We start from the raw sequence: 26451 nt of genomic DNA, 5'->3' as shown, positions 1-26451 counted from the left end.
CAGATCTAATAACTATAGTGCAACATATAGATGACAATGTAAACGTTTATAAGATAAAATTTGATGTTCAGTAATCATTTTGTTAATATCTTCCAATACTTCTTTTGCAAAGCAATGAATAAATGTTGAGTTTTTGATATTGAAATGTGATTTTTTTATTTCATTATTTTTGTTTCTAATGAATGTTAACTGTAACAGTTCTTTACAAATTGTGTAATGTTTTTAACGATATTGACCACATAACCATATACATGTAATGATTTATGACTGGTGATGGATTTTTGCAATAATATTGTTTAAAGACAAAAAAGGTGGGGTAAAATTTTAAATGAGTCTGCCAACCTTATATTGAGTCTGTGATATATTTTGTACATTGTGGATTTTGGAATTAACAGGGTATTTGTTTTCAAAGATAACAAAAAACCAGTAACTTTATATTGAGTATTTACTCCTGGTTAACATTTCCATACTCTTCAGTTTACTCTGAAACAGTTAAGTTTTTTGATTTGGCGCTTCCTTAAGTGATGCAAGCTGAGTTTAAAATGCTATTTACTGTAATGAAAGTACACTAAACAGCAAGGTATGATTGGGATTTTGTGTCATTTCAGTGTATGTTTACTATAAATCATTGAATTGATATATTCAATATATCTAAATACCTAAGGTATGAGTTCTTCCCCATAGCAAGCAATGGGTATTTTCAGTATGTTTCAGTAACTTGAGTAAAGACAATGGCCTTTTCATATGCACTACAAATGACCCCTCAAACACATGTAAACTGAGTTTATACTCTAGTCTAGTTGCTATCTATGACTTTGAATATCTTCCCGCGTCAAGTTCGATCAGCTAATGAGATGAAATTTCAAATTCAACCCACAGTCATTTAACATCATGTCTTTGTTGTCATATCAATCAATCTGTCAAATGATAAGTTAGTGTTTATTTGGGGCAGTTAATGTCCAAATATTTATCAAACCAGGACACTACTTATATACTGTTTACATCATTCTAACAGTTGGGGTTTACTCATTTGTATGAACAACTTTTGTTCGTGATTTCTCAATGGGCTAGACAGAGGGGAATTACATCATTCTAACAGTTGGGGGTTTGCATGAACAACACAACTTTTGTTCATTTCTCATTGGGCTAGATAGAGGGGAATTACATCATTCTAACGGTTGAGGGTTTGAACAAACAACTTTTGTTCACAATTTCTCATTGGGCTAGACAGAGGGGGAACAAGATCTTGAGATTTGAAGCCATGGATAGCATCTAGACTATGCCCCTTCAAGCGTGGATTATTAGTTTGATTTGAGCACAATTTATGGTTTACATGTAATATATAAAGTGAATTTTCAGGGCATACATTCATGTTTTTGTGTGAACTTGATCATCTGGTCATAATAAGCTGCATGATACATTAGTATAAATGTGAATATTTTAACTGTAAGTAAAGATAATTACTTAAAACAAGACTACTCGGATCATAAATGTATTTATAGCGTGCAACGAACCAGGTTGAACAAGAAATGTGTACTCTAGTTGTTCTATGTCATGACAATGTGTGTGTATGTCATGACAACGTGTGTCTACATCACTGGTTCTGCTGTTTTTGAAATATAAGTCAAAACATTCAAAATTGCCATTACTTTGCCAGATTTGTCTTTGATATTACTAGCGCTGGTATAATTATGTTATTCTCCAATATTTGTCTTCATTCAGCCAGAAAATACTCATGACCTAAGGGTTATCACTACTGGTCATAAAGACCCCTTAGGTCACTTGTATTTTCCTTGGCTGAATGAAGAAAATAATTGGGGAATAACATCAAGATATTATATAGTCTTCTGGTGATGTTACTCTCTATTTGTAAATACATGGATGTCTACAAAGAAGAGTATTAAATAAGTAACATGATTCTCTCAAGTCATCGTTTTTCATTACACTGTATTTTGTCTATTTATACTTTCTACAGAGATGACTTTGCTGACATTTATTTTAGCATGTCAGTTTTAATAATACTCTTGATTTCATCTGCTTTATTTTTCTACCCCAGTCATGTATTGTATTTGACTGTCTTTTACCATTACTTTAAACAGTTACCTTAGAATGTAATTGTACACTTTTATACTTGGACTTATACTCTTCACTAAAGGCAAACATTTGAAAGAGCATGATATATGAACTGCGGAAAACTGAGCTCTCAGCTTTCTAAGATAGACCCAAACTAAAACTATTGTTGTGACATGTGATACATTACATAAATGGATGATGGTGGTACCTTGGTTGTGTGGATAATCAAGTGGATTATAATGAAGTCCCCAAACATATTCTGCCAGATCATGGGAGTCTGCATCAGAAATGCCAACCCTACTACGAGTACAATTAAACCAACGTCCATTCCAGCATACATCAACATGTCACAATATATTTCAGTTTGCGTCTAACTATAGCAGTTGTTTTAATAATCATGGGCATGTATTATGGTGGGACAAGTGACAAAATTTCACTTTTGGATCGTTAATTGATTAATGGTCAAGATATAAATTTAATAACTTTCAAGATGACCCATGGCCACTAGATCTCACTATATATACCATGGTGCCCCTGATGGTTTAATACTATCTGTGGATATATACCTTATTTGTAATTGTATACACTCTTGATACTGTCAATTCACATAGATTTAATAAAACATCTTTACACACAGATATGTTATGACTTGAACCCTTTCAATATTTCCATACTTTCATCAATCTAAAATTACCATGATAGGACCAAAAAACCACTGAAAAGTTGTCATATTGTGGTCTTTTTGTAACTCCTAGCTATCACACCATTCCTCGTTACAGTAGTTTTACCTTCAGGGAGATATCATCAATAAGAACTTTTTGCAAAGTGAATAAGAGATATTGAACAACTCTTGAGGGCTTCTTTGTTTAAAACAGTCGATATAATTGTGTTCAGTTGCAATGATCAAACGTTTTTTATATAAGATTCAACCAGGAAACAACAAAACCTGAGATAAATGAGAGCTTTCTGTCTACACTTCAAACACTGAGAGCAACATTTGAATAACTTAGCTAAAGGTTGATAGTATAGATCAGGGTTGTGGTTACCTACTTTAGTTTATTACTTATACTAATTAAGACAGATATTACTAATCTAAGTTTTCTGTAGATGTTACTTGGTTGAAGCAGATTTTTATCAAACCTGTTTGTCAATGAGTATTAACGCAATTCTAATTTCTGCTGTGCAATTATTATCGAATAATAAATGTAATGATAGTGTACATTTTATAGAGCAATTTCCCATATTGTGTTCAAAACTTTTTGTTTACAACTATTAGCCCTAGCACGGACCTGCAACAACAATAGACTTCTTCAACTTCCTGGTTAGCATACAATCCATAGCAGCCTCTGTGAGCCCATAGGATGAAAAGTATTCACAGAGCAACCTCTATTTTATCAGGTCCCCACTTATACAGATGCGTTGACTGGGGCACAATCGTGGTTCAAATATTACTAAAGGACTTAATCAGAAACAAACTGTCATTGCACAGCTTGTGAAATCAGCTAACATTCAAATATCATGACACAACAACTAATTTAATTGTTTTTTTCTGTGCATATTTTATTTGTAAAGTGCAATTAAAAGTGTACACACTCATCAAAAACAAACAGTCATGGCACGGCTTGTGAAATGACAACTTCCAGATTCCAAGTCAGCTAACATTCGAATATCATGACACAACAACTAATTTAATTGTTTTTTTCTGTGCATATTTTATTTGTAAAGTGCAATTAAAAGTGTACACACTCATCAGAAACAAACAGTCATGGCATGGCTTGTGAAATGACAACTTCCAGATTCCAAGTCAGCTAACATTTGAATATCATGACACAACAACTAATTTAATTGTTTTTTTCTATGCGTATTTTATTTGTAAAGTGCAATTAAAAGTGTACACACTCATCAAAAACAAACAGTCATGGCATGGCTTGTGACATGACAACTTCCAGATTCCAAGTCAGCTAACATTCAAATATCATGATACAACAACTAATTGTTTTTTCTTTGCGTATATTATTTGTAAAGTGCAATTAAAAGTGTACACACTTGTCACACATGAATGAAAAGTTAATAAATATTCTTAAATTCTATACATACACACCTAACTGAACATGATGTAATCTCTGAAAAAAAAAGTCCTCTTGAAAATGTTTTATATTATTAACAATATCAAGAGAGGTACAACAATACATACAACAAACACATTACAAGGAATTGACTGATGACAATTTGTCAAATTTGGGGGCTAGGAAAATGGAGGCCATTTTATAAAATGATGAACATTTTAGAACATGGTTATTATATTTTGATAATTCATTTCAACCCCCCCCCCCCCCCCCCCCCCCATGATGGACATATGGTAGATACAATAATAATGACACTTTTTATATTTATACCGCTTTCCCATGCTGTGCTCAAAGTGATTTTTGCAGAATCGAAACCAGCCACTCTAACTATTCAAATATTATGACTCCTATATTTTCCTTATAGCAATTTGTCAGGGTGTATACCTTTAACTTTGCAATGTCCACTATTGACTCTGGTTGTACCTGTCACAAATGTGACATGGTACTATTTGCTGGACAGGTGCACTTGCACATTACTTCAGTTCATGACCTGATCGAAAACTGAGGCCAAAGTAAAATGCCACTTTGTCAGTTAATTCCTCATATTGTAACATAATCAGGAAGTACAACACATACAAACACAACCAAGAACATACAATATACTATAGCCTGCATCCATTGCATTGTCTGATTTTAACTAATGTTCCTCCGTAGAGGTGTTTTCGATAGTTTATACTTTAATGAAGCATTGGGGAAAGAATGGACAAATTTTAGAACTATTTATTGTTTAATCTACCTGCTGTATCAGATGATGTCAGTGACATCACCATGTGAGCATGCGCAGAATCAAGAAGATGGGTGGAGCTATGTGAGGTATAATCCATTCAGAATAAATGCAACCTGTAGATTCGAAGCCAGCCACTCTAACCATTCACCTATCGTGACTCCTATATGTTCCTTATAGCTATTTGTCAGGGTGTATACCTTCATCTTAATGAGAGACTTTAGATGGGTGGATCGAGCTATGTGAGGTATAATCTGCAGAGAGACGTTAGTCAATTCCAGCCAGCTCTAGGCTAAACATACATAAATAGACAGAAGTCACATGTATCAATAATTTCAAAAGTGAACTTCATATTGACCAAAACTGTGCTGGTGATCAGTGTTCCCGCTAAGGCTTATTTGCACGCTACTTGTGCAAAGTCTCTGTTTTACTCTTGCAGTCAAATTTCATGTTTTGCGCAACCTTATATCCAAGTATCAAGAATGAAATGAAACTATATACAAATAAAGTTATTTAATAATGAAATGAAATATTGTCATAAGAGTTTTATTTCTCTCTATTCGTCATCCAAGAGAAGGTAAAGAGTTTGCTTCGTATTCCAAATAAAGATATGATTTTGCATCCGGCCTCAGCCAGAGGTCAGCTTCTGAACACCCCCCCCCCCCCCCTCCCTATTCTCCCAGTCACGTAAACATGGCCGCCATGTCACCTTTCCATTTCTTTCCTTCTTCTTAAGTTTATCAGTCTTAAAAAACTTAGAGGGAACACTGCTGGTGATACATAATGAGTAAATAAATATTTTCAAAGAAGTGAACTTTATGTTGACCATAACTGTTATGGTTATACATGGTGCATACATTGCATTTTCAAAACTTGAACTTTAGAATGACCATGAGAAGCTATGGTCATATGTCAAATGACATTTCTTGAATATGTTAACAACTGAGTATATATATATATGTCAATAAAATACACATTATTATTATTATCTTAAAACAGCAATACAATTTCAGCCAACCTACAAAACTATTCAGAACACAAACTGGGCTGACTGTTGTGAGGGTTGAGATTGAGTTAAACCCCTTAAACATAAACCTGGTAAAGTACTGTTGACAGGACCATACACACAATGTATGCCATCCTTATTTCATTTTGTCAACTCTTTCTTCTATAACCTTCAGACGTTCTTCTAGGTCGTTGACTGCAGACATGTTCTTTGGAATCTTTCGAATCCTTTTACGTTTGAACACTAAATATAAAATGATAAAAAAAGTGAATGTAGTAATTTTTTATCTGCATGATATAGAATTGTAAAATCAAAAGATTTGATCTTGTGTACTAACCCAAATTAATATCATGTCTAATTTTTGACATTCTTAAGAATTCCAGTGAATAAAGTGTTGGTTGTCTGATCCAAAACATAATACAAAAAGCAAAGAGACACTGAAAAGCAGTTAACAAAGCCTCAATTAAAGTTACGTTAGCTGCAACTGGAATTTTCAAATTAATCGATAAAATAATTTAAACCCATAATATCATACACCTTCAATAGTACTCAATCACTTGTTGGGATAAGTATTTGTGTAGCTGCACTCATAGTAACGTGCAATAATTATTATGCCATCAAATTTATTTTTAGTTCCGCAACCAAAGCAAAAATTATTGCTCCCGATGAATTAAGATTTCAAGTTATTACTATATAGTGTTCTGACATAGATAACATAAACAAAATTGACATGAGCAATATCAAATTTTTGGCATTTTTAACAATTTTGTAAATATGATGTCGGTTGTCTCATCCAAAAGATAATACCCCAGTTACATCTAGTGCAGGTTTAAAGAAATGAGGATTTGAAAATGCTTAATATTTTGATGAAATTGATAAAGGTTGACCAAGAATTAATACTTACCTTTTTTACTAGTATCTTGTTTCCGATGGGAAATGTAACGTCTATAAATCCAACTGTTTCGAAACCAATGGCGAATCTTATCCAGCAGGTTGTCATAGGTATTGCGTCTTTCACCCATTAGTTCTGGCCGGAGATGTGCTTCTTTGAATGCAGTGTTGACAATAGACATAACAAGCACCACATAGATACAGTTCTTCAGAAAGAGAAGTGTTGAGATCATGATCTGTGCAACTACAGAGTCAGCATACTCACTGTGGTGTGTTGCAGAAGTCAGAGGGAGAAATAACAGTTGTGTCATTGTGTCATACAGGCTAGCATATCCTAAAGTTGGTGCTATCAAGAAGTAGAACAACTGAGCATATGCAAAGAATATAATAAAGAATAGTGGTGTGAATAAGAGAAGTCGTCGCACAGCAATACCAATGCATATCCCAAGAATAGACGTGGTTCGATTCAGAGAGAAAATATTTATCAATCCAATAATTGAAACAAAAGATACAAGTGCAAGGACTATTGTATGGATGTCATCAATAAATGTCAGATATCGTACACTTCCATAGCAGTCTGAAATAAATATATGTCATTGCCTGTTAAAGGGGAATGACACTCCAGGAGTTAAGACATTTTTGTAACTTTTTGTTCCTGGAGAGTCGTTTTGTACAGTTACATCACTTTCATTACACATACATAATAGGGAACTTGCAAACCCGCCATGTTGAATGTTGCATCATGGGAAATGTGATAATAAATACTCATCAATTAGCATTATAAACAATGTTGATACATTGTTTGTAACCACAAATAATCAATTCATAGTTATCCTGACCATTATGTGAGGTTTATTTCATCGGTAGCTCCAGGTTAGGTATTACGATAACCACAGATAATCCCATAGTCCTTTGCATCTGAGCAAGCTCAGTCTGGATTGCAAGTTCCCTATTGCTAAGTAAAGGCTAATTCAATCTTGCTCCTCAATCTGGTTTAACTCAATATGCAATAGTAGAACATATCAGTATTCATGATTGATTGATTTGAAGGTAAGCACTTGAGGGTCATGAATCTAATCACCGAGGAGGCTATGATTTGGTTTCTTATACTTTCCATATTTCACACCTGCTGTGGTTCTTTATGTTGTCTTTATTCATCAGGTACAAGTCTCCACCTTGATCAGATTTTAATTCTGTTCATTTGTTAAACTTATACTTTAGGTATTTGTATACAAACAAATGCCTCCTTGTAGAGAGAGGATAATCAGACTGATAAGAACCTTAAAGCTGACAGTCAAGTAAATTCAACTTGACATGTAAATTACCTTCACAGTGGCTGAGTTCTTGAAGTACCCATTTCATCACGACCAATCGTAGAATCAGCATGGCGGTGGAAATCATTCCTAAAACTGAACCTGTCAAGTACCATGCATTCCAGAAATTCCATGCAACTTTACAACCACACACACCTGCATCAGACAAATATCTGAACAATAGATGTAGTGTGAGAATGCTGAATAGTGCATGACATATTACTGGAAAGACTGCGTCGTTCTTGGCTTGGAATGGATCCATTAAAACCACAGTAGAAACCTCAACCATGGTAGAGATGATACTTGTACTATGACACTCTGCTAGGAATGTTACCACACTGAGGAGATTTGCATTCGGGTTGTATGTGGTGAACTCCAAGATAAGGGTCCGAGTGTACCTATCAACCCATCCGTTATCAATTAGATTTTCTATGGTATCTCTTGCTATATGGCCATCTTTACCGAGTGGTGCGATGAAACCATCTGCGTTGTATCGCTTGCCACTTGGTGCCCAGACAGAGAGTGTGTACTTTAGATGGTTCTGGTAATGATTACTATGCACCCATGGCGAGTGTGTAAAGTTGGTTACTTCTGCTTGTGATGTTGTCCATCCTGTTCCGTATGCCCCTTTATCCATCTCTTCATGAGAAATGCACTTCTCATGAACTGCTTTCAGTAGTGGTTTATCTGAACAGAGGTCTGAAAAAGTATGAAATGATAGGAACAAAAATGAGATCAGGATATAGTAGATAAAGGGGTCAACTCTAGCTTTGAAAACCTGAAAGCACCATAACTTGTACTTTCACTGAATAAGATGACACACTTATTGTAGGCTATGAGGACAGTAGTAAATGTCTATTAACCCGAGGGATGTTATTTCCTGCAGCTATGTTGCTACGTGTTGGTAATATGACATCTACTAGTGCCAAAATAAAGCCACGCAATAAGTATTTTATAACACATCATTATTCTAAGTCAAATATCCTTTCCAAAGTCAAAGTAAATTGCTTAAAAGACTTCGATGCTACATGAACATAGCCCTTGGGATAAAACACAACTAGGGCCTCATACTACGGAAAGTATCGGCAATATGTGCAAATTAGGAAAAAAGAAAGAGATTATGATTATTTTCATATTACAATCACACCTGTTATTATTGTTTTTCATACCTACCTCTTGCAATACGTTGCTGTCGCAAGGTGATGTTGCTGACAACATAGGACATGTCTGTAGCCATGACTTCTTTGTCAAAATATATTGCCCGGTTGTTGATCCATTCTAGAATACAGCTAACATCCCTGCACTAAAAAACACAGAAAACCACAGGAAAAAAGTTAGCAAAAAATATAATGTCCTACACATACCCCAACTACTGGTATGTGATATAATATCACATTGTATTATCTCAAGTTGAGGCTCAACAGTTGGCCAGCAACTAATTATTTTGGATTGATGATTTGATACTGTCTCTGAAAGTCAATTGTAGAGCTACTTCCCCAGACTAACCCCACAACAATAACTGACCAAAATGCAAACCAAATATCAAAGTATTCTGACTGTCGGTTTTGGAGAAGAAGATGAAAATAAAAAAAATTGACGGATGGGCGACGGAGAATCAACCTAACCCTTAAGCTCTGCTCAGCAGTCACTGACAGCGGATCTAAAAACTAAAGAAAACCACCACAATTATTGTTAAATGCAAACACACTTGCTAACAAACATATTAATTAGTTATTACACGAACATCTAAAGAGAACACAAGTGGCCAGATGGATGAGAAATAGGTAATTCTATTTTACATACTAGTAGTTTGGATTTTTAATCACCAAAACAACTTTACTTTTTTTTCTGATCAATACTAAAAGAGGAACAATATATCAAGTCAGCATTTGTAACTTATTTACTGTAAAAGGCTACAAAATGCATAAGCTTGTTATTTTATATTATGTATAGACGTCACAGGTAGTGATTTGTAAACAAACGTTTTACACATTATTTGTTTTTTTGTAATTGTCAAGATACAAACCCAGACTTGGTCTAATTGTTAACATAATTGCTTTTAAAAGTTTAGAAACAGGATAGTTATTATTTTCATCTATTAAACATTTTACCCAGTGCCAAATAAATACCAATCTCTCATCTATATGGCCACTTTAACACACACAGCCTGACAAATATGTATTAAATTACCTGAAGTGCTTCTCTGCGCCCAATAGTCTGATACATGGCTTTGTTACTATAGTAATGGGATGGAGATCTATACACTTGAGTAATCAGTACTGTCACCACAAGAAAAAGTATCCAAAATATCACGTCTTTCAACGTTTTCATCAGCTTCAGATGTTTGATGTAAAGTTGTCTTGCACTCTTTATCTCCTTTGGTGTCGGGGGAGAATTAAAGTGATCACCTGTGTCTGTTCCAGTGCAGGTTTGTAAAATTAGGAAAACAAGAAGGAATGAAAAGCAGATATCAATAATAAGAATCTTGAATGTTTCTGGACTTGGACAAATATTTAGAACTTCCAACAGAAAACACCAATATGGTATTTTGATAGTCTCATCATTTGTAGAATAAGTAATAAAGACCATCTTAGGTTGAGAGAAGAGGGAGTAATTTTCTACCTTGGACATTAGAGCCATTTAGTTCAGAATTAAAATACTGTACATCATTCTAATCTAATATACCTTACACAGTTATGTGCTTGGTTGATGTGCATGGTATGTTTGATCTAGTCAGTGCATTGATTGCCTACAATAGTTCTAGGTTTGGTTCACCAATTTCAAATGCTCTCACATGCCAGCCACGTAACATTGACAATGAGCCCTTGTTTGCTATAATGTATGACTATGTTTTCAGGGACGTTTAAAATGACTTAAAGTTAAAATGACTGCTATTTTCTCTGTTTAGTGCCATAAAATAAAGTACATCATATTGGAATTTGGTGCTATGTAAATTATTTGTTTGCTGGCTTTCTTTCTTCATTAATTGATTGATTGATTGATTGATTGATTGATTAATTGATTGATTTGATTGTTTGGTTTTCTTATCACTTCCAATATAAGCAGAAATATGGTCTCTATTTACATTGCTTTAACTGTATGTATACTACACATAGATTACTCACCTTTTGGTTTGCAAGTCTCTTCCACTTTAATGGCATCAAACTGAATGGGTTGTTTGATACCACGTTCATCACTGCTGTCTGGTTCCGCTTTGGTTGGTTCTTTGAGCAACTTGAACTTCAGTGTAAGCACAAAGGCTATTAGGAATGCCTGTATAAATGAAGCATGAAGAATGAAAATGTAATTAGTGACACTTCCTTTTGTTAATGTTATAGAAATGAGATAATTTGACAGATAATGGATGCTAGCCTAAAAACGATCACTTCAATAAACTGTAGCTATAGAGTTACTTATTACAATATGTTGCATAAGCCAGTACGTTGAATATTAGAACAAAAATATGGTGTCTATTGAAATGTATGCAGAAATGGATTAAACAAAATATCATACATTTATGTGTATCATACACCATAACTACTCACAATATTACGTTTTGTATTATTATTAGTATGCTGTGTCATGTTCATTGTATAATGATACACTAGTATAATACAGTAATTAGGGTATAGCAAATTTACATGTACTTACACTAATAATGATACAAAAATGAAATGTTTAACTTGCTTACCTTTAATGGGTCAATTACCAATGATGCCAGAAACAAAGATGAAAGTTGAGATGTTAACCATTCCTTCGAAACATCTGGACCCCATTGTAGGCTATACAGTACAACAAAGAATGCTGACAGAAGTACGCAAATAGCAACTAAGAACCAAGCAATCCATTTACACCACCATGGTAAAGGGAAGTTTTTGTCATCGATGTCTGCAGTGTTCAGAATAGTTGCTGAACCATACTTTCTCTTTACACGACGATATGGCTTGGATTTACTGAATAGATACACTATGATGATGGATACTGGTATGGTTACCAGGCAACTGATCAATCCTGTATAGATCATGCCAAGAGGAATCTCTATCGGTCCCAACTTTATTATCTTTGTTGCCTGATCTCTATCATCACTGTTGTAAAACATAGCGTTTGCCAACATTGTCAAAAACATGGCAGTCAGACAACAGGATAGGCGCTCGACTCGTGTAAAGGAACTTGGTATTTGCCTATTTACGACGGAACCCCATAGGTAGTCATCGGTCATTTTATCTCGACCATGGCTTGACATCAAATGCACAAATTTCGTCAGTTGGGGTTTGCTGCAAACTGGTAGTACCTGTCGTAAAGTGCTGCTAGATTTATCAATAGCAAACCATTTGTAACAGGTGAAATGAAATCTATATGTCAAAATCAAAAGATGTTCATTATGACTTATGTAAAATCAATTAGTAAAGAATATACTCAGTTACTAAGTATATGTATCTCTTTATGTTAATGATGAGCCAATTTCTTTAAAGTTTATCACAACTTCTTCGCTGGTAACCAGTTAATTTCATTTCAAGGACAAATCCTGGAGCCCTCTATATGTTTATGTATATTGTGCAAGTACTTGTAAATATCCTATACTTTTATTTTTTACGATTTTTTTTTTTTTTTTTTGCAAATTACGATTGCACAGGACATGACCCTGGGAAGGGTTGTAAGCAAATACTAATGAGGTCTGAAAAAGTTATCATGACCAGCAAGGTTTGAAAGTTATATACCCAATATGAAATTTTAAATTTAATTGAATTTAAATTACATTAATAAACCAAATATTGAAATGCAAAAAAAAAAAAAAAAAACCAGTACCGGGTAATGTACTCGTATGCATATTTAGAATTAGCAATATTGATGATTTCAAAAACTCTCACTCTTTGGTAAAAAATTGTAATAAAAGACACACAGTATAGCAAAATGGATTTATGTACGGTGGGCCGTGTACTGGGATGTGTTATGGATGTTTAGTGTACGACATCTCGATATTTTCATTGCAATATGCAGGACAGAATATAGGTATATGAATACTCACTGCACACATAATTCATGGTGACCATGATATTAAACATCCATGATGAACAAATAAATATACCTTAAAAATGATAATGACCATAAGTTTGAAAGTGACTATCTCTCTTGGCTGTGTTGATTTAAGCGTGGACTCTTAGATGGATAATTCACTTGAAATATATTGAAATGTGACACATACTTGTGTTTCTTCTGAAGATCAAAGACTTCAATTCTCTCCAAGAACCAACCATCCACCAGCTTGCCCTTAGTAATATTCAACCAGATGTGAATGTACAGCAATGGACCAAGACACTTGGGCACTGACATAATGAAAGTTCTCACTGAACCAGTGGACAGCTTCTGTAAGAGAAATTTTTTTTAAATGATTAAAAGAAATCAAGAATTTTAAATTCCAAAAAGTCTGTACAGAAAAACCAGGGACACTTTATTCTGTTTTTATTGGTTCATGATTTCAGTTGTACATTTACTGACTCCTATTAAGCATAATGCTCTTTAAGGATGATATTTTATCATAATTCATAAGGCCTAAAAATAATCATTTGGTTCCAGTTACCCAACCCCACCTAGTTTTTCACTGCTGACCCTAAACTTTGTTTACATATTCAAGAAAAATATAATGAAATCGTGAAAATTGTGAAGTCTGGCAAGATATAGTGGATGCGGAAACTAACATCAACTTAAAAAGACAATATAAAACTATTCTTCCAATCTGTAATATCTATACATCTGATGGGAAGAAATAAACAACACAGAGACCATATGGAAAACAATGGAAAACCTGAACGAGACACTCACATATGAAAAAAGAATATCAAAAAATGAAATAAAAAATCTACCTACCCAACCTATTCTAAAATTGAGCGTAATCTGAACCACACAATTTATTTTGTTAGGCCTACTATGTTGGCAATAGTAGGCAGGAAAGCACTTAGACCAGCATCATTCATCAAGTGTACAGGTAATACAATGAATGTTAACAAAACTAGCACACAAGACAAAATACAACTGGAGTAAGAAATTCAAAGCATTTAGTTACCGTTTTACATAAGATATTCCACTTGTTTGTTTAAACTATCTGACATCATCAAATTTGCAAACCAGATTTAAGAGGTGATTGTCTATACTTAATTATGTACTAGTGATTATCAGTGTGTATATAAGTCCAGGTATTTGCACTGTGATACAATTACACCAAAAACATTATTGCACACGTATGTAAATCAGATAGTGTGTGTGATTGTAGGGAATTTTGTTGTTTTGGGTATACACATATGTAATAATAACAGATCCGATGACGTGTGAGTGTCAGTGTAGGAACTTTATATGGGTATTTGTACTAGTGCTCATGGTGTTTTCTGCTGCACTTTCACTCACAAGCCTCGTGAGAACAGGACGATAGAAAACATCGCAATCACTCGTGCAAATACCCCAACTATGCATCGCAACACTTTTATCCATACCTCATGGGGTTCTATCTTTAGTATTGAACAACATACAACATATTACCACAATCCTTTCTTTATCCTTGAGGAATTTGGCCCCACTTTGACCTTGTTCACCAGTTACTTCAAATGAAATATCGCATGTTGTCCCTGCATTTGGTCGGAGTCCAGTGTAAACAGTTATCTGGTACAAATAGTTGTCTTCAGTTTTGTTTCCATATAAAGGAGAAGACAGCCACTGAAAGGGTAAATATTGAGATAAATAGTTCTTACCTATTACTAACATTGGAGAACACATGTTTTTTTAAATTAAAACTTAAATGAAAACTTGGGCTAGAAAATCTCACCAAAACAACGATAGATATACGAGAACTTTACAAAAGGAACGTCTTGTTTGCAATTTCCTTTATTACTGACAAAACAAGGAATGCATCATAACTCTTATAAAATGGCAAGTTAAGTTTATTATTTTGGGGAGTGAAAATATTTACTTCACAAAGCCAAGATTACATTATTGTAATAATGTTGTTACTCTGCATGCCGTTTATGATATATTAAAACATCTTCTGGCATTGCGGAACAGTTGATATTCTTAGTAGTGGTTTCCTCAATGTTTTATTACACATGCAATATACATATTATGTAATTGAATTGTAATGACAATACCAGATTTAGGTTCAGTCGTTTGCATGTGATGGTGAAGTATGCATTAGTAAGTAGAATACTATGAATGCCTAAATATATTTACTGTAAAAATTACACCTAAAACGTATAACTCAGCTAATAGTGTCTCTTTAAACAAAATAGAGTGCACTGGTTTTATTTTGCTATTACTATTAGACTATTAGGAAGCTTAATATATAAAGAAACGTACCTCAATCAAGTCATGTTTGTCCTTTCTTCGCATCCACATCACAATCAAGATATAAACGATGAAGAAAGCTGATATTGTTATCAACACCAATGAGTTCTCAGTAATATCTTTACTAAACACAGTACTGAAGTCTATTGCATTCATGGGGACAATAACATCTGCAGCAGTAAATTTGGTCCCTGATAGATGCTTGCATTCACATACTATGGTGCCGTCACTGGTTACAAGATCACGAGGCTGGAATAGAATGGAGAATTTTTGTGTGAGATACACAAATTGTTTTCTTTCATCTTCAGTGTATGTTAAATACTTTTATTTCCTCTGATCTTGGTATAATTGGCGATCTTTCCAAAAATATTTGCCATAAACTTGTCAAAGTACTATACATTTTCCAAACAATGCTCTGCTGTATGAATTCTCATGCGAGAATACCAAGCCATTGCAACACACACACACATACACACACACACAGAATGCATATGCTAGGATCATTACACAGGTCAAGAGACATGAACACATTACACCAATTCTTAGGGAACTTCGCAGGTTAACAATTACCAGTACCATATAGGATCGGCTTCAAAGTCCTTTACAAAGCATTAAATTTCTAATTGCAATCATACTTTTTGGACATGATTTTGTCATTTGTGGACACACCAGAATCATGTTATCATCCACCAACATAATAAGAGTATCTGTTAAACTAAAATACAGATTACAAATATATGATACTACAAAGTGATAATGGTAGTACAACAGAAACTGAAGTACAGTACTTACCAAGCATCCATCCGATTTCCATTCCTCATCAGTTTCATCCCAATATCGGCAGATTTTAAACACTGCATTCACTGTTACTGTTTGGGTATTTTGTGTCCAATGTCCTAGACATGCAAAGGAAGTGATAAATTATCAACATTACTTTAATTTGTGGAAGATACATAGAACCTCTCTGTGATAAAGTTCTTACAAACATGAAGTCCAAGTCTTTGAACATTTGCCTGTTTGTGTAACCAGTGACAAATATTTTCATTTACCATTTGATTTGTGATTCAACCCTTCACAGAAGCAAAGTAAAACAAGTATAGTCTTTGTTACCCAGAATTCATGCAGGGAGCTCTGACTTCTGTCCATTCCCTGTGATAAGTCTGGGTAACTGAGACTGTAAGTATGTGCATGCTGAAAACTTCATCCACTCTCATCATATTCAAATGACAGTCGCCGCTCACTTACTGACACTTACTTAGTCACTTGAAAAAAAGAAATTATACAAATAGCAGGGCAATTTCAATGGAATAAAAAATAAAAGTACAACAACACAGAAGTGACCTTATATGAGCAAAGTAAGCATGGGTATAATTATGAAGATAAATAACGTAGTCTTTGTATCTTGCATGAGTTAAGTTTATCTATCATTTCAACTGTTTAAATGACTTTGATCCATGTCCAAAATATCTGTCTATCTTTCACATTGAACTAATTACATAACTCACCGAATGTAATCAAAAGATTGTATGTGTGGCTGTCTTTGTTGTCATTGTTGTAGAACACTGTCATTGGATAGTCTCCAGGAAGTGACCACTTGTTGTCATACATGGTTTCATTAGGTAAGACATCGGTCATTATGTAGACGTCAATCTCTGAAGTTGGGTCGTCTGAATCAATTGTTAAAGTCAGTAGGCTCTCTGGCTCTGATTCGTTGATTTGTATGTACAGCCTTTCCTTAATCACCAAATTTGTCTCAATTGGGGTAACTGATTCACGTTTGCCACTTTCTTGACGTTTTATCTCAAAAACAGTAATTCCTCGCTGGGGATCAGGAGTTCTGGTTTCATCAAGCACTTCCAAAGACAGTAGAGGTGAACCCATTAATGGTTTGGGGGTGTTCCATGTGATTGGATTCATGGCAATGCCTATAAACTATGATCAAAAGGGAGAAACATATTAGAATTCAAGAAAATGGCCATCGTTACACATTATTGCAAAGGCTACTGAACAACACAATGTGCATATTAATCAGACTACTGTACCTGCCATTTGTGCCATGTTTTAATCACTATTACGCATTTTGAACAACGTAGGCTATTTGACCTTCAACACAAAGGTCATTGTCAAAGGTCAGGTCTCATTAGAAACCTTATCATTGATAACATGGGTATACACACTCAAATGAGGTCACCTACATAAGTTTCCATAGTTAGTGGGCTAAATGAATTTTACAACAAATATAGATACTGCTGCCATTTCGCCATTATGGCAAAGGTCAAGAATCAAAGATATATGCAGACTATAGTATATGTGACACGTGTGCCAGGTTTGATTGAAGTGGCCCATGGACTTCGAATTGTGCCTCAGTCACACTTTGGAAAAGGTTTGGCTATTTAACCACAAGATCTCATTGGAAAACTCAACAGTGGGTGTACATGTAGACAAAAATAATTCTATCTATATAACTTTCAGAGTTAGATCGAGGGACAGACAGACAGGTGGACGGACTCATGCTAACATAGTAGCCCCCTCGGGCCATGCCTGTTGAGGACTGAAAAGGATAAGATGATAATTGCTATGACAATTCTGTCATTATTCTTCTTTTGCCTCTTCCCCACCAACTACTATTGGCAAATCTTTAATTGTATCCTACCTTTACAGTCATGATTTCGATTTCATTATCATTTTCACTGCCAGAAGGAAGAGTGAAACTGCCAAATTCAGATATTAGCTTGCTACCATGGAGATCACTTCTACTACGTCTGTCGGCCATGGCAACAATCCATTTGTCTTCATACATACCCAAGTCATTAACGATGTCAGCTGCCATCACAGTAATATCAAGGCATGTACTAATTGCATCAAATAGAGTAGTTGTAGGTTCCTTTATCTGGATCACAGAAAAGTGAAACATATAGTGAAAAGAGAAACATATATTGAATTATTATATGTACAGAGATTACTTGCACTGGTGCACGTACATACCTAGTGGTATTTTCACTGCAGCGCAATAACGAAAACATTATTGCATACCTGCATGCAAATGATATGCAAATGAGGATGTGATCGTTCACTACACACAAAATCTTGTGATCACACACTGTATGACTTTTATGATTTTATGGAAATTTGTTGTTTCAGATAAACAAACTGTATTAATAACCCATGCCACATGACTTCCAGTGTGGGTAACTCAAGAGGATATCTGTGGGTAGGGGAAATAAGGTACTCGACTCGTGCTTGCCTCATTTTCTGCTGCACTTTACCTCACTACGCTAATGGAAGTATGGGCACAGAGAACACTTTATAGCACTCATGCAAATACCCTGTGTACGACACATTTGGACTCACGTGTCATGGGGTTCTGTCATTTACTTCTCATCAAATAATTGATTTGTGAAATTTATAATTAATTATTAAAAGTTGTACACCATATCTAGTGTATGACACAGTACTACGGTAGTATATTAAAAAGAGGAACAATTATGACAAAGATGCAATGATTTTGTCTTTTAGTTGTCATTATGAAAAGAATGGACCCAGAAAAGTCACTTCCACAAATTCTACATTGTTGAATGACTGCTCTAAAATAGAGTTACATACAGATTGGGAATCTGACTTAGAACAGGTCTACTGTAGACTGGGACCAGGCACTATGGGAATAAACATTCCACATCACTCTACAACTCTAAATATAGTCAAATTATGTTTAGGGAACCCAGAAAAGTCATTTACACCAACTTCTTCATTGCTTGTGACTGCTTTTAAATAGAGTTACATACAAATTGGGAGTCTGACTTAGAATAGGTCTACTGTTCACAGGAGCAAGGCATTATGGGATTAGACATGGCTAAGAGCTAAACATATCCCAAAACACGACAAACCCAAAACTGCATGATGCTATTGTAAGAATGAGAATTTTTAGCTCCTATCTTTGTAATTTTCTAGTAGGAATTATATATGCCTTGCTCCAGTGTACAGCAGGCATCTTCTAAGTCAGATTTTATCAATTTGTTATAACACTAATTTAATAAAGTTGCATGTTGTACAGTTGGCAAAATAACTGTCAGGGTCCTCTAACCATAAGGATGTGCAGCTGAGATAAAACTAATACAGCTTTTGTCCTCATACCTTGTCAACTTCACCGATATCTTGTACAGTAGAATCATATACCACATACAACATATTAGAAGTTGAACGAAGCAGATCTAAAAATACGTGAGAAAATAGGAGATTTGGTAAGAGACCATTGCTATCAGTAATTATGTAATCCAGCATACCAGTTTCACTATTACAAGTTTTACGTTATATCGGTGACTTACCATTTCTGATCTTTCCTACACCTGTATCATTGCTATAGCTACTACTACCAGGGTTGTTTTCCACGAATCTCTGCAATGACATTGTTGCTGTTCCAATCATATCTGATGCTTTCATTATCACCTACGGTATAAATGAAATCTGTGTAAATCGACATGCTTGACTAGCAGATATTTTTAAATTGGAAGGAGTGCCAAACTGTGATTAGTGTTTGTGTATTTTATGGACAAAATATAGTGACACTTATTTATTTATTTATTTATTTATTTATTTATTTATTTTCTGCATCCCTTTTATATATGGGGCTCACTAAAAACATTAGGAGCAGCATTTACATAGAATCAAATACATACAAAATTTTTTTAAAAGTTACCGTTCAGTGGTTCTGTTTGCATGATACAAGCACACATAAATCAAAAAGAAACTGCATATTCTATACTCTAAGATAGTAAGATAACAATTTCTTGTTACATTTGCCTGTAAATAAAATAAACCACTGAACCATAATGCAACTAGACAGACAAATGGGCACCGATGTTTTGACATTTGTTTTGCATTTGATGTCTGCATGGTGGCACATCAATTCATTTTAAGTTTGACGAAATGTCACAAGAAACTTTATTCATTCAATCTTGCTATCTTAAAAGTGTAGCATGTACAGTGTCTTATTGGTTTCTACATGGTTGTATTAAACAGAACCACTGAATGGTAAATTGGACATGTGAGGAATCCTCAATATTTAGAAATATCAAATACCAAATGAAATGAACGTTGGGTACCCTAAGTAACATTTCTATAAACAAGACTTTTATAGCATTAAGTGTAATTAAACCAAAAAAAGCAAGACAACTGTGAATTAGTTTACTTTACATTCTTTGAACTCATTTCAAGCTTTTACATACCTCACTTTTTGAAGTGAATCTGTCTGAAGTACAAACGGTAGTTATGATGGCTAAGGTTTGGGCCACAATTTCTGTATCCTGGATACTAAAGTCCAAGTCAGTACTCATGACCTCTTCCAATGTATCAATTATCCAACCTGTGCTCTGTATTAAAGTGAAAAGTTTTCATTTTAGACTTTTTCAGGAGTTGAACTGTATAATGCTCGAGCCAACAGACTTGTCTTGGTCGTACTATGGTATTTTACAGGTCTCTAAACTGAGAATTGTCTTAGTTTTACTTTCATAAAGTTCTCTCAACAAGCTAATATTTTTGCCACTGTATCACAGAAAACAGTCTAGAATTTGAAATTACCACAACGAACTGTGATAATGAACCCATATCATTTGTAATTGTGTCCCCATGTAGCTATCGTTTGGTGAATATTACAGGGATTAGTCAAATTTTACCTTATTTCCAGTTGTTAAAACAACTGCTAAATTTGTAATAGCTACAACTGAGACGTTTTTTAACCATTTCATGACTAGAGACGAGTTTTAAATAATATGGGGACCCAATTTATATGAATATTTTCATAATTACAATAATATTACTTTATTAGGAAGTAACATTTCCTTAATTCCAGTCTAAAATGAAGTTGATATATGCCAAAAACTTACATAAAACAAGAATTTTGTCCAAACAATTTTGGCGGGAATGTTTTCAGTATTGAAGGGGTTAAAATCTGTTTTAAATTATGTTAGATATAATGACTTATTCATAATATCGTACACCCTTGCTGAATGGTATTGAATCATCCGTGTGTCATTTGCATATCATTTGCATGCAGATATGCATTTTCGGTATTGCACTGCAGTGAAAATCCCACGAAGGACATACATTCACAAGTGAAGTGATCTACGGTACATATAAATGTAATACTCGATAGTATATGTTACCTTGGTTAACATTTGAGCTTCGACTGATTCCTCCAGGCATGATATCTGAAATTAGAAACAATTGCAGTTTAATTAAAATTATATGTAGAAACAGATCTGATTGACAGTTTGTTTAATAGACCTGCTGCTGGTTCCAAGATGCATTGCAAATCACTCGGTAAGATTATTTCATCAAAATGTCATCATTTCTGACAGTTGTGTTAATTCCCTTTAAAAGGAGCCTTCATTATTAATTACTGGAGGCTCCTAATGGAACTGTTTAAAACAGTTTTAAAATTTTATCAATTATCGTGCCTTCTCCCCATTCTGTCATAGATCACACGTAGGGTCTATGATTCTGTCATGTACCATACACATCTATAAGGGTTATGATTCTGTCATGCACCATACATAGGGGCTATGATTCTGTCATGTACTATACATAGGGGTTATGATTCTGTCATGTACTATACATAGGGTCTATGATTCTGTCATGTACAATACATATGTATACCCAGTAGGGTGTACAAATGTATGATTCTGCCATGTACTATACACATATCGGTAGGATCTATGATTCTGTCATGCACCATACATAGGGGCTATCATGATTCTGTCATTGCACCATACACAGGGGCTATGATTCTGTCATGCACCATACACATGTATAAGGGTCTATGATTCTGTCATGTACACACGTACACAATGGCGGCATGTAAGGTCTATGATTCTGTCATGTACGTACCATACAGCTGTGGGGTCTACAAATGTATGATTCTGTCATGTACCATGCACATCTATAAGGGTTATGATTCTGTCATGCATCAAATTTTGTTTACAAGAAATTTCATATATTGAGAAATCGTCAACTTATTTACCTCATTACAAGTGTGGATGATATCAGTTAAGATGTATAAGGCATTGTATATCAACATCTTGTCATCAATTTCCAATATTGTGTTCAGCATTGAATCATTTGTAGCAATTTTCCTCATGATTTCTGCATTAGTCGGGGGTTTGACCTGTGACAAATCAAAACAAAACATATGTCATGTAGTAAAACTTGTGCTGGTCCTGCTTTATCAAGATTTGTAAAACAATTATTATGATCTAGGCTAACAAAGCATGAACATATGATACATACTGACCTTTACAGTTAAAGCGAAGATATCGAATGCTTGAAAAACATCGATGACTTTGATCAGAACTGCAATGGTAAAGTTTGAATCCTGTCGACCCTGGGGTAAGCATAGAGGAGGTGACGTTGAGTTGTTGGATGTGTATATAAGTTGTCCATGAGTTTCATCACCAGGAGTCTTTGCTCTTATTTCATAGGTTAAACCATTGGTGTTATTGTTGATGTCAATATTCTGAGCAGATATCGCTTTACTGTAGCCTTCATCATTCCATCCAAAACAAGTGACTTTAAATTGTTGTAAAAGCTCATATTCTGTTAATCAAAATAAAGATCACCAAATTTTAGATGGATGCTTAACATACAGTTTATCCTCTCTGGGATGCATGTTCAATTGCTCTATTGAAAATTTTTGGAAAAAGGGGAACACAGATAAGAGTGATATTGTCATAGCTCCTTTAGTTGATTTCCAGTAAGTTCTCAAAATTTCCCTTTCACCAATCTACATAGTGCAACCTCTTTAAAAATATGAAAAATAAAATTATTCAAATTTGCCATGGATTGACCTCTGTACACTGAAGTAGAGAATTCTGGGATTGGCACCCAATTACCCATGCTGATGTCATCAGTGTCCCTGTCTATCACTTTGAATTGTTTCTACTTCATTAGCATATAAGGTTTAACTATTAAACATTAGCTCCAGTAACTATATTCTTGGTGACATCAGCATGGGTAATTTGGTGCCAATCCCAGAATTCCCTACCACAGTGTACAAAGTTCAGTCAATTGACGTTCATGACTAATTTGAATAATTCCATTTGTCTTATTTTCAGAGAAGTCAAGGAGTGATCGGTCCTCGTGGTGAAAGTGAAGTTTGAAGACTCACTGGATATCAACCAATGCAGCCTCACCTTTGTTTTCTTTTTAAGTACTAAACTAAAGTACTGCTCTTGCATCACGATAATATGTAAAATTTGGCATTTGGTTGTGTGCTTTGAGTTTTGCACACCATAACATACAATTTTCACCTGGCAAAATGTCTTTGAGTCATCTGCTATCTCTGAAAGCTTTTTTTGTCTTTTTTTGTATTCGGATAGTTTTCCAACTGAAATATTTTAGCTATAAGCCATCAGTTTAGTTTCATACAAGTACTTTTTGTACTTTAGAAAGCAAATTCAATTTCTATTTTTATATTAAATTCAGTGGTCAATTTCTCTTATAATTTTGAAACAACTTAGTCCAAGCCCATATTTGTAACTCAATTAATTAAAAAAATAAATAAATATGTATAAAAAGTGTGTTATTGTATGACTTTTGTATATATAGGAATTGATTTGTGATACTGTGTATACACATGATAGTGTAAATTTTGGTTCATCCACTTGCCTACCCATTCCTGGTATTATTTAAGCAATATACACCATCACTGTGGTGGTTGCTAAGGGTTTGGTCTTGGTTGCAAAGATTAGTTTAGTCTTCTAGGTTTGTCAGTTTTGAATATCATTTCCTGTATGCACAAATGACAACTTTTTATATGGGGGGGGGGGGGGGGAGCAAAAATTCATGGAATTCAGTAGTTCAAATTAAGTTAGTTAATTAAAATTCCACTCATCATCCATATGACCACTTGAATTTATACCTCTTACCTGTTGCTTGTACCATACACCATCCACCATATGGCGCCTCGTTACCTGAAGAAATAATAATTATTTACAAATTATTTGTCATAAACACTAACTGTAATAAAGATAATTCAGATAAATAAATACTCTTGTCATATCTCAATCATTCCTTATAAATAAATTAAACGGTTTGTTAGGCAACTGTATAACTTTGAAAAAGATATACTTTAATATGTGCTTCTTTTTGTTTATTTTCCTACCATCAGTCACTTTCCCCTAACTAGTGTCATCTACAGGAAAAGACAAATTGTAGGTGTCTGTTGCTATAGGGTTTGGTGTTTGTTGTTACAAATACTTTTGGTTCATTCACTTGCCTTGTGGTGTTATGACATACGTACTGGTGATTACCTGCACTGGAGCTAGTGTGTGCACACTGGTGGTGTTATGACATACGTACAGGTGATTACCTGCACTGGTGGTAGTGTGCGTGCACTAGTGGTGTTATGACATACGTACTGGTGACTACCTGCAGTGGAGCTACCGTATGTTATGTGAGGTAGCCCCATACACTTATTTGTTATCATGTTAATGAACAAAATGAATATAGACACTCCATTTTTCCACAAATGGTTAATATCATAGTGGTTATATGATGGGTCTATGAATAGAGAGCTAAGACATGGCCAGGGTATAGATGAATATTTTATGCACATTTTAATGAAGAACATACTTATGATAACAAATACTTACCATCACACCCTAGGTTGTCTGTAGCTAGTACATATCCAGTGTTACAAGAACATGTGAATGATCCAATATTATTTGTACAGATGTGGGCACAACCACCATTACCAGTAAGACATTCATCAATATCTGCATGGAAAGGAAACCATAATAACCTTTGTCAAGAAATACTTTGTACTCAGTTTACAACCGTACTGTACAAGATGAAGGAAGGTTGTAGGGTTCACAACTTGATTTTGATTACTGTCCAGAACACAGTTATGTGTGTGCTAAGATTCATTTCAAGGATAGTCCGAGTAAAAACACAACAGAGAGAGGGGGAGGGGGGGGGGGGGTTCCAGAGCTTTTTGTCAGCCAAGTGGAAAAATTCATCAACACCCACCTCCACCACCCTGGGCCGGAGAAACCAACAATTAAGTCTCAAAGGCTATCAAAATGGCAGGAGCCACTAGGTCACATGGTCACCAAATAAGATTAAACAATACAACCTTTGAATTTTTCATGCGATAGGTGGAACCTGAGAATATGAGATCAAGTTCTATCACTCTTTAGTTCTTAGTTTTTTCTTTATTCATTTTATGATTTATTGATTTCTTCAATCATAATCTAGTCCCAAAAACTGTTGTTATTTCAAGCTGTGCAGTTAAAGAAAGAATGATAATGTGAGGCCAGCTGGGTTACCCTTGGAAGTTAAAGAGAGAAAAGTAAGCCACGTTTTGACATCTTTTTACGAGAGAAAGTAAGTGCTGACTCAAAAAAAAAATAGTGGGCATTCACGTTCGATTGATCACTTATACTATAGACACAATTATAATAGATTAGTGACACTCAGACAGTGGCTAAATTGCTATGATATATGAAGAGATAGACTGCAGCAGCTAGTTGAAGATATTAATTAAGAAATGTCACATACAGAATAGCTCACCTGTGCAATGGTAATATGGGTAGGGCCTACATGTCGTGGATGATAACATTTTTTTCAATGCACAAACTTTTCTCATTGAGTGCAGTACATGGACATACATTAGGAATTCAGATTACAAGGCCTATTGAGAGTTGTAAATCATAAAATGTATGCTAACCTGTATCATATACATTTGCATACACATTGATTGCATTTACAGCACCTTTCCCATCCACACAGTCAGTAGATTGTCCATTTTCATCATACATCAGCCAGGCAGTACCATCTGACATACATTGACCACCATTGTGAATGCCAAAGATGGGAAATCCTAGTTTAGCAGATACTCTTGCACATTTCAAGACAGCTTCAGTTCGCTGGTTGTAGTCATCTGATAATTGGGTATCACTGCCCTCTATTGACGCCATTGTTTGGGTTGAGACGGTG

The 26451-nt window shown here is 34.8% G+C and overlaps 1 protein-coding gene across 1 annotated transcript; it reads right to left on the bottom strand.

The window, feature by feature from the left end:
* Window positions 1-6053: 6053 nt before the first annotated feature.
* On the bottom strand, window positions 6054-13464 carry LOC144450984 (polycystin-1-like protein 3). The gene is made up of 8 exons (XM_078141744.1): window positions 13337-13464; window positions 11825-12485; window positions 11259-11406; window positions 10324-10412; window positions 9307-9436; window positions 8146-8832; window positions 6834-7166; window positions 6054-6172 (listed from the first exon to the last, which is right to left on the bottom strand). Exons 1-8 carry the CDS (start codon window positions 13462-13464, stop codon window positions 6066-6068), a joined length of 2283 nt encoding a protein of 760 aa, XP_077997870.1. The 3' UTR covers window positions 6054-6065.
* Window positions 13465-26451: the final 12987 nt, after the last annotated feature.

The sequence above is a fragment of the Glandiceps talaboti genome, chromosome 20 (assembly GCF_964340395.1).
Source record: "Glandiceps talaboti chromosome 20, keGlaTala1.1, whole genome shotgun sequence".
Taxonomy (NCBI): Eukaryota; Metazoa; Hemichordata; class Enteropneusta; family Spengelidae; genus Glandiceps; species Glandiceps talaboti.
This window is presented reverse-complemented; position numbering and strand designations above follow the sequence as displayed.

Excerpts from the sequence above, each read along its gene's own strand:
- LOC144450984 (XM_078141744.1), bottom strand. The coding sequence starts at position 13,464 with ATGTCAGTGCCCAAGTGTCTTGGTCCATTGCTGTACATTCACATCTGG. Across the intron at positions 10,413-11,258 it reads AGAGACTTGCAAACCAAAAG|TACTGATTACTCAAGTGTAT; the intron begins GTGAGTAATCTA and ends TTGTGGTGACAG. Across the intron at positions 9,437-10,323 it reads GGCGCAGAGAAGCACTTCAG|TGCAGGGATGTTAGCTGTAT; the intron begins GTAATTTAATAC and ends TGTGTTTTTTAG.